We start from the raw sequence: 12,680 nt of genomic DNA on the forward strand, positions 1-12,680 counted from the left end.
TTGTTTATTTTTTAAATATGTTATTAATTATGCTATTACAGTTGTCCCTATTTTTCCCCGTTTGCCCCCCTCCACCCAGTATTCCACTCCCTCTACCTATCCACCTTTAGTTCATGTCCACAGGTCATGCACATAAGTTCTTTGGCTAATCCATTTCCTATACTGTTCTTAACACTACCTATTTTGAATCTACCAATTTGTACTTCTTAATCCCTGCACCTTTTCCCCCCATTTCCCCCTTCCCCCTCCCAACTCATAACCCTCCAGATGATCTCCATATCTGATTCTGTTTCTGTTCTGTTTGCTGCTCAGTTGATAGTTGTGAATTTATTGCCATTTTAATGTTCATAGCTTTGATCTTCTTTTTCTTTTTTTTTTTTAAGATTGTATTTGTTTATTTTTAGAGAGGGGAAGGAAGTGAGAAAGAGGGAGAGAAATAACAATGTCTGGTTGCCTCTGGAGCGGTGGAGACATGGCCCACAATCCAGGCATGTGCCCTGACTGGCAACTGAACCGGCAGTTGGCTTGCAGGCCTGTGACCAATCCACTGAGCCACACCAGGCAGGGCTTCTTTCTCTTATATAATTCCCTTTAACATTCATATAATAATGGCTTGGTGGTGATGAACTCCTTAGTTTTATCTTGTCTGGGAAGTTCTTTATCTGCTCTTTGATTCTAAATGATAACTTTAACTGGATAGAGTAATCTAGGTTGTAGGTCCTTGCTTTTCATCACTATGAATACTTGCCAGTCCCTTCCTGCCTGCAAAGTTTCTTTTGAGAAACCTGCTGATACTCTTATGGGAACTCCTTCATAGGCAACTGTCTCCTTTTCTCTGGCTTCTTTTAAGAGTCTCTCTTTATCTTTAAACTTTGGCATTTTAACTATGATGTGTCTTGGTATAGTTCTCTTTGGGTCCAACTTATTTGGGACTCTCTGTGCTTCCTGGACTTGTATGTCTATTTTCTTTACCAAATTAGGCAAGTTTCCCTTCGTTATTCTTTTAAGAAAGTTTTCAATTTATTTCTCATCCTCGTCTTCTGGTACACCTATGATTTGGATGTTGGTATGTTTGAAGATGCCCCAGAGGCTCCTTAGCCTATTCTTGTTTTTTTGAATTCATTTTTGCTTTTGCTGTTCTGGTTGAACGCTTACGTCTTCCTTACATTCAAATCATTGACTCAATTCTTGGCTTCATCCCCTCCACTCTTGGTTCCCTGTAGATTTTCCTTTATTTCATTTAATGTTAACCTTCATTTCTGCCTGGGTCTTTTTTATGCTGTTGAAGTACCCAATGAGTTCCTGGAACATCCTGATAACCCGTGTTTTGAACACTGCATCTAATAGGTTGCTTATCTCCATTTCTTTTAGTTTTTTTTTTTTTCCTGAAGTTTTGTTCTGTTCTTTCATTTGGGCCCTATTTTTTTGTCTCCTCATTTTGGCAGCTGCCCTGTGTTTGTTTCTATGTATTCAGTAGAGCTGCTTTGACTCCCAGTTTAGTAGTAGTAGAAAAGGCACCTATAAGTTGTATGGGGAAGAGCCTTAGGTATTTGTTAGGGACGGCAACCTATGTCACTGCTCTGTGGCTCTGTGTGGAGGAGGGCTCAAAGAGGAGACAATGCTGCTGTCTGGCCTCTGGAGTTTTGCATGGGAGGAAGCTGTTTCCTGGCACTCGCCCTGATGCCAATCACTTCGATTTCTCCCTATATGCCACTCGTGCCTTTCCAGCTGCCGCTCTGGTGCTGAATCCCAGATGGAGTGAGTCTGCGTAAGTCTTATGTCCATTGCAGGCCCTTTAAGAGGAGTCTCCTATGAGTCCTGCAGTTTCTGTTGCCGCCCAACTCCCAGCCAATACGGTTTTTATAGCCAGAAGTTATTGGGACTTAACTTCCTGGCACTGGAACCCTGGGTTGTGTGGTCTGCTATAGGGCTGGGATCCCTCACTCCTGAGGTATCCTTCCCGATTTTTATCCACCACATGTGAATATGCAACTGCTCATTCTGTGTCTCTGCACCACTCCATGCCACTTCGCCTGTGTATCTCCACGTCTCCACCCTTCCTACCCATCTGGATGAATGTGGCCTCTTTAAATTCTTGGCTGCCAGTCTTCCATACAGGTCAATTTGCTGATGTTTCTGGATAATATTTGTTTTGTAGTCTAGTTGTACTTTTTTCTGTAACTGCGAGGAGGCAAGGCATGTTTATGTATACCTCCATCTTGACCAGAAGTCTGTTCTCATTGTTAATAGTCAAGTCATATATCCAGGTACTTACAGATAAAAACAGTCTTAAATTCTCCCATGTCTAAAATCTTGGAGGGCACAAGCAGGGGTCTTAGGTGTACAACAAAGTCATCTATCTGATGTGTTAGGAGCACTGGAGGACGGGGGAAATCCCAGACCCTGGGAAGTGAACCCTCTTCTCCTTCCTTCCCACAAAGCAGTTCTTTTGAAAGGCAGACTTATGTTTAAAGTGAAAATTATATGTACAATTCAAATTCATTTTAACCTACCATCAACCCAAATACTTGGGCTTCAATATTTTAAAAAATACTAACTGCATTTAATTACAAAAATGTGAGAAGTCCACACCAGAAAGGGACAGACCATTATCCCATCCCAAAGAGAAAACATATTAAATTATGAAACCATGATAAATATTTCAAAGGACGTGATTCTAATCAGCCTACTTGTAATCTTGCCAGTTTAAGCAGTTCTAGGACCCACCGCTTGGTGGCTGAGCACAAAGGTGACCTCAGTGCCTGCTCATTTGAGACTCACCTTGGTCTCTCTGGAGAGGGGTTGGGGCTGCGGGGAGGAGGTGTCCGGGGCACAGCTGGCTTCGGTGCGATGCTGGCCGCAGGTAGAAGGCCATGAATGATGTGTTTCTGTACAAAGAAAACCCAGAACAAATTGAACAACAATAAAAAAAATATTTAAAAAGTAAACCAGAACAGGTCATTGGTGTAAGGAGTCACCTGGGTTCTGCCACCACCCCTGCCTGGGCCTGAGAAGGACACTTGCACTGCCATCCAGGGACCTGGCCCACCAGGAGCCTGTTCCTCCCCTTGCTATCCCCGATCCCCACCTGGCCAGGCAAGCATCCCACCCAGGGGGTGCCACTGCAGCTGCCCATAGTGGGACCCTCTCACCCTTCCCTCCTCAGAGCAGCTTCCCTGACACCTGGGGTCACCTTGTAGCACCTTCACTTGTCTTATAGCACTGCCTCTTATGACCCTACTTACTTGCTTGCCAACCACCTGCAGAACAGAAGCTTCCTGAGAGCAGGCAACCATCTTGTTTTTATCAGCCCTGAGCTCTAGCACTTGGCACACTGCTCAACACTGGTTAGGGCTTAATAAAGATTTTAGGTAGTTCTGATGATGCAGAATAACACAAACTAGTTCCCCACACACTGAAAGTAGGGGAATCCTGCTTTAGACAACTGAGAGTCTCTCAGAATTTTATGAATGTAGACCAATCATTTTCTGTGCACCAGCCATTCATTCATTCACAACTACTAGCAGCAAAAACACCAGGATAGCAATAAAGAAACCTTGTCCTCATCCTCAAGGAAGAAGAGTGAGGAGGAAAAATACCCAAATACTTATTGTATACACAGAATTATGAAATCTGCCAAGGAAAAATAAAGACAAAATGCTGAAGTGGCCTGGGAAGGGAGGGAGCCTTCAGATCTGGGGGCAAGCGAGGGGACCTCTTATGGCCCTTGGAAAAAACCACAGAGACATTAAGACCAGGTCTTCAAATATGGCCACTGCTCTCATATTTAGGAAATATGAAGAAAAGCATTCTAGGAAGCAGGACAAGCGTGAACAAAGGAATGAGGTGAGATATTAGTGGGTGTGCTCTGGAAATAACAAGTATCCAGTTTGCGGTAATACAGAAGCATCTGAGAGAGAGAGGCGAGAACAACGGGCTGGGGGTAAGAATGGGGATTCTTTCCACTTAAGAGTTTTAATACCAGACTAAGGTGATCCTGTGGCCTAGTGAGGAGTACCTACTGAAACTGGCCCCTAGAAAGACTAATGAGGCAGTGATAGGCATATGGCATATAGAGAAGGGAGGTATAATCAAGGGGAAGAGCCAGAATTTGGGGGATCCTTCAGGAGTGAGGGATGGACAGACCTTCCAAATGTCTCCTGTAGTCCTTCCCAGCTCCCCAGTTTCACTTGTGTACCAAATCCAGGCATTCGAGCAGTGTCTGCTGTATCCCTCTCAGTGTGGCACCTACCATCCTGTATTTGTCAAATAATTTGACAATTTGCCCTGACTGGTGTGGCTCAGTGGATTGAGCGCTGGCCTGTGAACCAAAGGGTTGCCGGTTTTATTCCCAGTCAGGGCACATGCCTGGGTTATGGGCCAGGTCCCCAGTAGGAGCCACGTGAGAGACAAAGACACACTGATCTTCCTCTTCCTCTCTTTCTCCCTCCCTTCCCCTCTGTCTAAACATAAATAAATAAATTTAAAAAAATAATAATTTGACAATTTAATGTCTGCCTCCTCCTCCATTGCCCAGCCCTTCTCCTTCATGCTAGGGAGACTGTCAAGGAGGGGAAAAAAAGGGTTTCCTTCACCTCTGAATCCCCATGGGCTGGCATCCAGTAGCTCCTCCAAAAAGGTCTCATGAGTTTTGCTTTGTTGTTACTGTTTTGGGTTTGTTTGTTTGTTTATTGATAAGAATGAATCTCCCATAGTATGCTGAACATTTCTCACTGTACCACTACAGTCATTTCTGAACTGTGGTCCTCCTGCCTCAGCCTCTAAAACACAGGATGAACCTATCTCAACCCAGCAGGAAAACCTCTCACCAGCAGCCCCACTCTTAATGATAGGTAAATGGTCTAGTGTGGCTGCTAAGCTGCTCTCTGTTGGTTCCTACCAACAAACCCAGATTCATTTTTGCCACCCCTTCTCATCCCTACACATGCACTCAATGCTTAGCACTCAGAACTGCCTTCCATTTCCCCACACAGCAGAAGGCCTGTGCATCAGGCCTTTTTCAGGCCTTTGTATATGGTGCCCGCCCCCCAACCCCTGCCATTCTTGTTCCTTATCCCTCCCGCGCCCCCAAGACCCAGGTCAGCTCTCCAGACTGACTTTGCTGCCTCTTCCCTAGTACATGCCTTACCAGTAGATTTTTGCATTACCATTTTGTGCTGAATTATTTATGGGTTTGTCTAGCCTTAGACAGTGTGGCATAGGCTGTCAATCAACTGTGGATATCTGACACAGAGTAGGAACTCAATAATGCCATGCTGAGTTAGCAAAACTGCAATGCAAAAATATAAGTATGTCTTCACTGCTTCTCAACATCCATCTGTCTAAACTGCCTGCCACAGGTGGAAGCGCTGAGAACAGAAATCCTAGTCCGACATGTTTTCTGAATTCGACTTAAAACAGAGTTCACGAGCACCCTTATCAAAAAACAATGCTTTCTCTGCATTTAAAGTATTACATTTATGGAAAACTGGATATAAGTAGGTTTGGAGTTTCACCAGGCAAATATGGAAAAGGGAGATGGCAGCATAGGAGTTGGGGGTGTGTTTGGAGAGTGATTATAATGATAGACTGTGGAATAAGAAATATGAAATTCTTACCTTTTGCAACAGTATGGGTGAAACTGGAGACTATTATGCCAAGTGAAATAAGCCAGTTGGTGAAAGACAAATACCATATGGTCTCACTTATAATGAGCAAAATAAAATAATGAGCAAAATAGAACCAGAGACATAGAAACATAGGAGAGACTGACAACTGCAAGAGGGGAGGAGGGAGATGGGGACTGGTTGAAAGTGAAGGGATTAGTCAAAAAACATATATGCATGACCTATGGACGGACATGGACAGCGGTGCAGGGACTGACTGGGAACAGGGGCAGGCTGGGTGGAGGGGGACATAGGGGGAAAAATTCGACAACTGTTATAGCATAAACAATAAAATATTTAAATTAAAAGGCTGTAGTGTAAAATGTAGCATAGGAAAGTTATATATAATTAATGACGAGTTTGATTAAAAACAGAATTCGGGCTGGAAAGGAGAGCAGTAAGAACGCTGGTAATATCAATAGATTGGTTGTGGGGTGTGGGAGGGTTGTGTTAACGGATTGTCGAAGTCAGGATAGTAAAGGAAGGAAGTAGTAAAAAAAAAAAAAAGGCAGAGAAATAGTGAGGAGCTGCTGTTTCAGTCCAGGCAGATGCTGGAGGACAGGGCGGGGGCGAGGACAGTTGCCAGATGTATTTGGTGAGTAAAGGCTATGAAACTTTCTGACGGGATGTCGGTGGTGGGTGGCGGGGAGGAATCAAGAATGACTCCCCACCGGGGACACCTAGCAGTGCAGCAGGTCTGTGCCGGGCAGAAGTGAACACCCAGACAACGGGAGCGAATGTTGTGGGGGAGAATGGGCGATTCCTGTCCGACTCAGGCTGACCCTGAGATAAACGATTCTTTAGAACCTGAAATATCAGGGCTTTTTTAATAGAAAACCGCTTTCTCTTGCGCCGCCGCTACTTTGCCTCGATCTCAGGCCAAATCCTAAGCCCTCTTCCCTTAAATCCTGGCCCCCAGGCCCGGGCGCAGGCCGGATGAGGATCTACTTACAAACTGGCTCTTGCGGCCTCTCGGAAACCCCAGAGGCATCTTCGCTGCGGGGAGTGGTCTCCCCGGGTCTGGACTGACGAGCTACCCTTCTCTACAGCCTGGCTCCAGCCCTCTGGCCTAGCCCCAGACGCTTTTTCTACTCAGGGTACTCCTCAACAATCACGTTTGCTACTGGCTCTGCTTTTTCGTCTGCCAATTAGAGCCAAGGATACTTCGTACCCGTCGCTCTTGGTAACCAGCAGGTCCCACTCAAATTCCCTCTAGGGCGGAATTTCACGCTGCCCGTTCTCTTATTGGCCAGAGGAGATGTCGATCTCTGATGCCTTAGCCTATCTGACGCCCTTGAAGGCAGAGGGCGGGCAAGACGAAGGACTGGACTGAGGAGTCACAACGCGGATAGAGCTAGGTTAGCAGGGCCCCGGGAGGTGACCAGAATGAGGGAGGGGCTACCACGACAGGAATCTGCTGGTTTCTTAGACTTTGGCAAATAATTCAGTCTTGTAGAGAGCACTGCAGACAGGCTTCTGCCAAGAGGCCCCAGCCGAGTGGAATGTGGGGCCGTGTGCAGGACAGCTTGCTCAAATGCCGTCTTGTATTTCCCTCTCTAGACCAAGGCCAGCATGGAAAGGAACCCCGAGGATGGCACAGGCCCTGTACACGTGCCTTTTGGGCACATTGTTGCCAATGAGAAATGGCGTGGGTCGCGGCTGGCACAGGACATGCAAGGTCGGTCGGCTGCCCTCTGCATAAACTCTCTCTCTTCAAACCCCACTTTTTAAGAAAAGTCTGCCAATTGCTGCCTTTTCATCCATAGCTCACGGAACTTTTCTTGTCTGCATTTTAAGGGAAAATTAAGCTTGTTTTTGAGGATGGCCTGGCACCGGTAGATTTTTACTTGTCTACCAGATGCTGCATTCTTTATGTCAAGGAAGCCGATTTGGTGGCAGGAAATAGCTACCGAAAGCGGCTTGTTCGCGTTAGAAATGTAAGTACTGAATTGAAGAAACTGACATTGAAAACTGACTTCTAGACCCCCCTCCGCCTTACATTTGGAATAATTCATATAAAACCATTGGCCATTCCAAGTACTCTTGGAGTGAAAGCTTTCTTAAACTTGAAAGGAATTGTGTTACAAAAAGGTTTACTGTTGTTTTTTATTTTCCTTTGAAGTCTAGTAATCTTCAAGGAATAGTAATAGTTGAAAAAACACAGATGAGTGAACAGTACTTCCCAGCCATACAGAAGTTTACTGTGCTGGACCTCGGGATGGTGTTGCTTCCAGTGGCCAACCAGGTGGAAGCGTCCTGCCTCATTATCCAGTTAGTAAGTACTGATTTCTGTACCTCCACGATAGCCCTGTCTTGAGGACTCTCAACTGACCTTCACGGATCTTTCAACTGCTGCCCTTGCTTGCTATGGTTTCTCCTGAGTCCCTCAAGCCAATCTAATCATTCTATTAGTTTTCTTTCTTTCTTTTCTTTCGTCTTCCTTCCTTCCTTCCTTCCTTCCTTCCTTCCTTCCTTCCTTCCTTCTTTCCTTCCTTCCTTCCCTCCCTCCCTTCCTTTTCTTCCTTCCTTCCTTCCTTTCTTTTTCTTTCTTTCTTTCTTTCTTTCTTTCTTTCTTTCTTTCTTTCTTTCTTTCTTTCTTTCTTTGTCTCTCTCTTCCTTCTTTTTCTTTTTAAAGATTTCATTTATTTTTAGAGAGAGGAGAAACGATGAAGAGAGGAAGAAAAACATCACTAGGTTGCCTCTCACACACCTCCAACTAGGGACCTGGCCCACAATCCAGGCATGTGCCCCAACTGGGAGTCAAACTGATGATCCTTTGGTTCACAGGCCGGCGCTCAATCCACTGAGCCACACCAGCCAGGGTTATAAAACGTTTTTGAGGGATTTGATTTAAGTTCAGAAGCTGCCTCTGCAACCAGCTGAGCTTGACACCCCTTCTGGGCAACTGTATAACGAAGTGAACAAGTTGGAGACTTGATTTTAAACTACCAGGCTGTGATAACTCCATCATTCATTCTGTATTGACACTGATGAAAATGTCAGCTAGCAGCTGCTTTGCCTCAGCCTCGTGTATCTTTTAAGTATCAGCACTGTGTGCAAGTTTATGCTGTTGCTTTTAAACCGAGTATAAGATTATTCAACTTGACTATAGATCAGAATTTTGTGGGAAAACTTTTCAAAATACCAATACATGAGCCTTACCTCAGACCAATTAAAAATAAGAATGTGGGAGCCAGGGCTACGCATCAATTTTTGTTACTTTGTTATTGATTTTTAAATCTTCCCCAAATTAGAAATGCAGTCCTGTGTTGGTCACAGATCCCTCCATGACTCTCCACCACATTTCTTTCCTTTATTATTCCTAACTTCCCTTGATATAATGCTATTACCTGCCTTTCCTGTTTCCACAACTGAGCCTGGGTTTCTCCTTTGATTGGCAAGATCTCTCCAGATCCTGTATCAGGCAGGTCCAATTTAGGTGTAGTCATCATTTAATCTCATACAACTGAAATGTTTCTTAGTTGATCATAGGAACATGTTTGAATTCCTCACAGTATGTTTTTATCGCTTTTATCCTAAGCGTTCTAGAAACCCAAGTTTTTATTTAAAATTTTCATCTCTTACTCCTATGTGTAGTCATATGGGTCATCTTTCAATAATTTTACTGAAAAAAATTATATTCATGGCATGTGAAAATATTTGTAGTGGTAAGTCAAGCTGAACCAAAGAGAAAAACTAAAATTTCTACCAAATTTTAAAAAGACTGCTAGTCCACTAGAGGGTGCTCACATGCTCTTTAATTTCGGTTCAGGTTCTAGAGCAAACCAAAGAGCCCAATAAGAACCCTTTTCTCAGGAAGAAACAGGCTCTCATCCCTGAGCCATCCCTGCTTCGAACTGTGCAACAGATCCCAGGAGTCGGAAAAGTTAAAGCTTCCCTTCTGCTTCAGAAGTTCCCAAGTATCCAGCAACTAAGTAACGCTTCCATCCAGGAACTGGAGCAGGTCATTGGGCGTGCAGCGGCACAGCAAATGCATGCGTTCTTCACACAGTCCAGGTGACAGCTCTTCTCATAGCCTCTACTGTGTTTTCTCCTTTAGACCATGAACACAGGATCTTGTATCCTTTTTATATTTAAAAATCAAGAAAAATGATTTCCTGTCACAGCAGCTAGTGAAAGATGATGCGAGGCCTGAATGGAATCTGACAGTTGTCCTGCCCTGCTTGTGGGGTTGTGGAGGGGGGCAGGCATTTAAGTTAGTGGGCCCAGATGGTGCTGCCCTGACTCTGCTGCCATGAAGAAGGCCAGCGGGGATCTTCTTAAGAGAGTCACTTGAATTAGGGATTCTCAGATTCAGCAAAAAGCCAGCTTGGGTGGATGTGAAAGTGTGACCTTGACCTGCATCTATCATGGGAAGGTCTTATTGAGTTTCAGGTGGTTGATATGACCTTTTAAAGGAAACAAACCTACAATGAAGCATTGTGTACCATAAGCCCCTTGTTCCTGGCAGCAGAGCCACTGTTCTTCAGGTCTGGTCTTAATATACCTGTGCTTTGAGGGCTGCTGCCAGTATAAATAAACGTTGTACAGACTTCCTCCCTTGCTCACTTCCTTCACGGTAACTGCAGTTTGCTCATAATTATTGGGCACATCTGAACAGAGAAAGCCTGGAGTGTAGAGTGCCCGCTTAAAGATGAAAAGACAGTGTGGGGGTGCGGAGCAGGGTGAGGGGTGTGTTTGTGAATGCACAGCCCCACAGTGGGAAAATGGCAGGGGCAGCGGGGTCCAGAGAGAAGGCCTGGAGGCTGGGGATCAAAAAGTACATTGCCCACTCAAAAATAAATACAATTAAAGATGCCATATGTTTTCAAAGATACTAAGATAACTTGAAAGTCCTGTTTTGTGAAATGTTAGTAACAGTAACTTTACAAATGAACAATGAAATCATTTTTGCATTAGGGTAGAAACAATTTGAAAGGAAAGAAGTGAAAAAGTAAAAAAAAACAAAAAACAAAACATTAACGCGGGCAAATGAACGTGTTTATTTAAATATTTATACAAAAATGGCCCTAAGAGCAGTAGATAAACTTCCCCAGTGGCATTGCTTCCCTTTTGATATTGTACACTAAAGAATATTTTAAATTCTTGTTAACTCTCAAAATTAGATCTCAATGCTATATTTTTAAGTTATATAACTTGTGCTATGTCAACAGTGAATCTTATTAGAATCACAGTATCATCCAACTTATAGCACGAGAAATCAATTAGTAAGAATGTCATTTTAAAAAGTCAGAGCTTTAAACTTGAATTATTTACACCATTACCTTATAAAATTCAACTCATTTTAAAGATTCTTAAAATATACAATTATGTACTTTCTACTTTAAACAAAATGAAAAGTGTTTTGAGTATCAAACAGTATATTATCTACCTTGTAGATACATCTTCATTTAACACTTGCCACTGTGAGCAACTTTTAAATGACATGTAACTAGAAGAAAAGCTAGTCTGAAATTCTTTTAGCTAATAAGTCATGACACATGTGACACTACTCTATCTGGAAATAACATTCATATTATATAGAAATAACAGTAAAATCTTAGAAATTCATTTTAGGTTAATGAATTCCCCTTAGAAAGCAGCTCTTTGGAACTTTTTAGTAATACTAATTTAACTCCATCATTATAGTCCCTTGACCTGCCTTAATTCGGGCTCACCTGGATTTCTGGGTTAAGGAATGATCTATTACATTACCCAAGCCTGGAAACTTACAAATAGGACCAATGTAGCTAACCCCGACTGAACTCTGATAGTAACTGAAAATCATAATTGTAGCTGTCAAAAATAGCTATATTTCCATCCCTATTCTATTTACAATACTTTATATAATAAATAACTTGCAGCAATATGCTGACATCCACAAATTTCTAGAGGTTTCTTATTAACTTTCATTCATAAAGACATCCACTATAAGTTTATACTGAGAAAACAGCATTTGAGAGTAGTTAGAAATTTTCCATTATGGCACAAATATGAAGGCCTAGTCGGGATGGGAAATATTTTGGGCCTGAATGTTTTTGTTTCCTTGCACTAGTACAAAGAACTGTCATTGTTGAGAAGGCTAAAAGGAGAAGGGAGCTTCTTCTTGACTTGAGGCCTGGCAACCCCAACCGATGGGAGGCACAAGGTGCTGGCAGACTTCTGTCTGTTCTTGTTGGTGCCCCAACTCAAGAAAGAAAGCTTTTTCGAGATTTTCTTGGTTTTATCAGTTTTATCATCATCATCATCATCTATGGCTAAGCAGATCATGGAGTAAGTTTTCTGCATTCCCACAGAGTAGGTGGCACACTTATTATGCTGCACACAGAAAAGGAAGAAAAGAGGTGTTAGAAATCCTCAAGATATCCAATAAATGATTGCAAAGTCTGAGACTCACATTCTGTACTTACAGCATCCTCTTTAAAATTAAGTTGATAAAATTCTGAAACTCAGCTGACTAACGCTTACACAGAATTAAACAAGGACAATTTTTAAGGAATATACTCAGTAGCAGTAAATTAGGCTAAGGAACACTACTCACTTTTTAAGGTTCTTATATTTGAAAAAGTAATACATACCCATGGTCAACAATATGAAAATACAGTGAACAGTAGATGCTGCTCCTACCTTGGCTCAAGGTCCTGAGTAGACATGATTTCCATTACACTTTTGGAGATAATGTTCATATACAAGTAATGACATGTGCATAAGTATATGTCACCATGTGTCTTTCCTTAACGGGAATACACTACCCACACTGGTTAGTCTGCACTCTGCTTTCTTCACTTAGTGTATCTTGGAATTCAGTCTATGCCATTAGGAATAGCTCAACTTCCTTCTCTTCTAAGACAACATAGAATCCACGGTGAGGAATACTAGGATACTATTAACTCCTTTCCTTATTTAAGTGGTACAGTCCTGTGGTGTTAAACACATTCACACAGTGGTTCACCCACCACCGTCATTCATCTCCAGAATGTTGTCCTCTTCCCCAAATAAACTACCTATTAAACC

General features: G+C 42.9%; 3 protein-coding genes across 8 annotated transcripts in view; 1 reads left to right on the forward strand and 2 right to left on the reverse strand.

The window, feature by feature from the left end:
* Positions 1-6,738, reverse strand: part of CEP89 (centrosomal protein 89) — a 90,026-nt gene extending 83,288 nt beyond the window's left edge. For all 3 annotated transcript variants that reach the window (XM_045846722.1, XM_045846721.1, XM_045846724.1), the window contains exons 1-2: positions 6,619-6,738; positions 2,782-2,888 (exon numbers count right to left, since the gene is read on the reverse strand). In XM_045846722.1, the coding sequence (XP_045702678.1) occupies positions 2,782-2,888; positions 6,619-6,657 (146 nt within the window). In that variant the 5' untranslated portion in view covers positions 6,658-6,738. The remainder of the gene's footprint in view (positions 1-2,781; positions 2,889-6,618) is intronic.
* Positions 6,238-10,502, forward strand: FAAP24 (FA core complex associated protein 24). Of its 4 annotated transcripts, XM_045846727.1 has the most exons (5): positions 6,972-7,024; positions 7,227-7,344; positions 7,464-7,603; positions 7,789-7,941; positions 9,439-10,502. In XM_045846727.1, the coding sequence occupies exons 2-5, from the start codon at positions 7,239-7,241 to the stop codon at positions 9,685-9,687; spliced, it is 648 nt and encodes a 215-aa protein (XP_045702683.1). In that variant the 5' UTR covers positions 6,972-7,024; positions 7,227-7,238; the 3' UTR covers positions 9,688-10,502. The 4 variants fall into 4 exon arrangements, with proteins under 4 accessions (XP_045702684.1, XP_045702683.1, XP_045702682.1 ...); XM_045846728.1 differs by lacking the exon at positions 6,972-7,024 and adding an exon at positions 6,238-6,261 and having other exon boundaries at positions 7,227-7,603; XM_045846726.1 differs by lacking the exon at positions 6,972-7,024 and having other exon boundaries at positions 7,044-7,344.
* Positions 10,503-10,645: 143 nt separating this feature from the next.
* Positions 10,646-12,680, reverse strand: part of RHPN2 (rhophilin Rho GTPase binding protein 2) — a 52,245-nt gene continuing 50,210 nt past the window's right edge. Inside the window, exon 15 of the mRNA XM_045846725.1 lies at positions 10,646-11,984. Within this exon, the coding sequence (XP_045702681.1) occupies positions 11,718-11,984 (267 nt within the window). The 3' untranslated portion in view covers positions 10,646-11,717. The remainder of the gene's footprint in view (positions 11,985-12,680) is intronic.

The sequence above is a fragment of the Phyllostomus hastatus genome, unplaced genomic scaffold (genome assembly GCF_019186645.2).
Source record: "Phyllostomus hastatus isolate PE091 unplaced genomic scaffold, TTU_PhHast_1.1 phas_contig_5, whole genome shotgun sequence".
In the NCBI taxonomy this organism is placed as follows: Eukaryota; Metazoa; Chordata; class Mammalia; order Chiroptera; family Phyllostomidae; genus Phyllostomus; species Phyllostomus hastatus.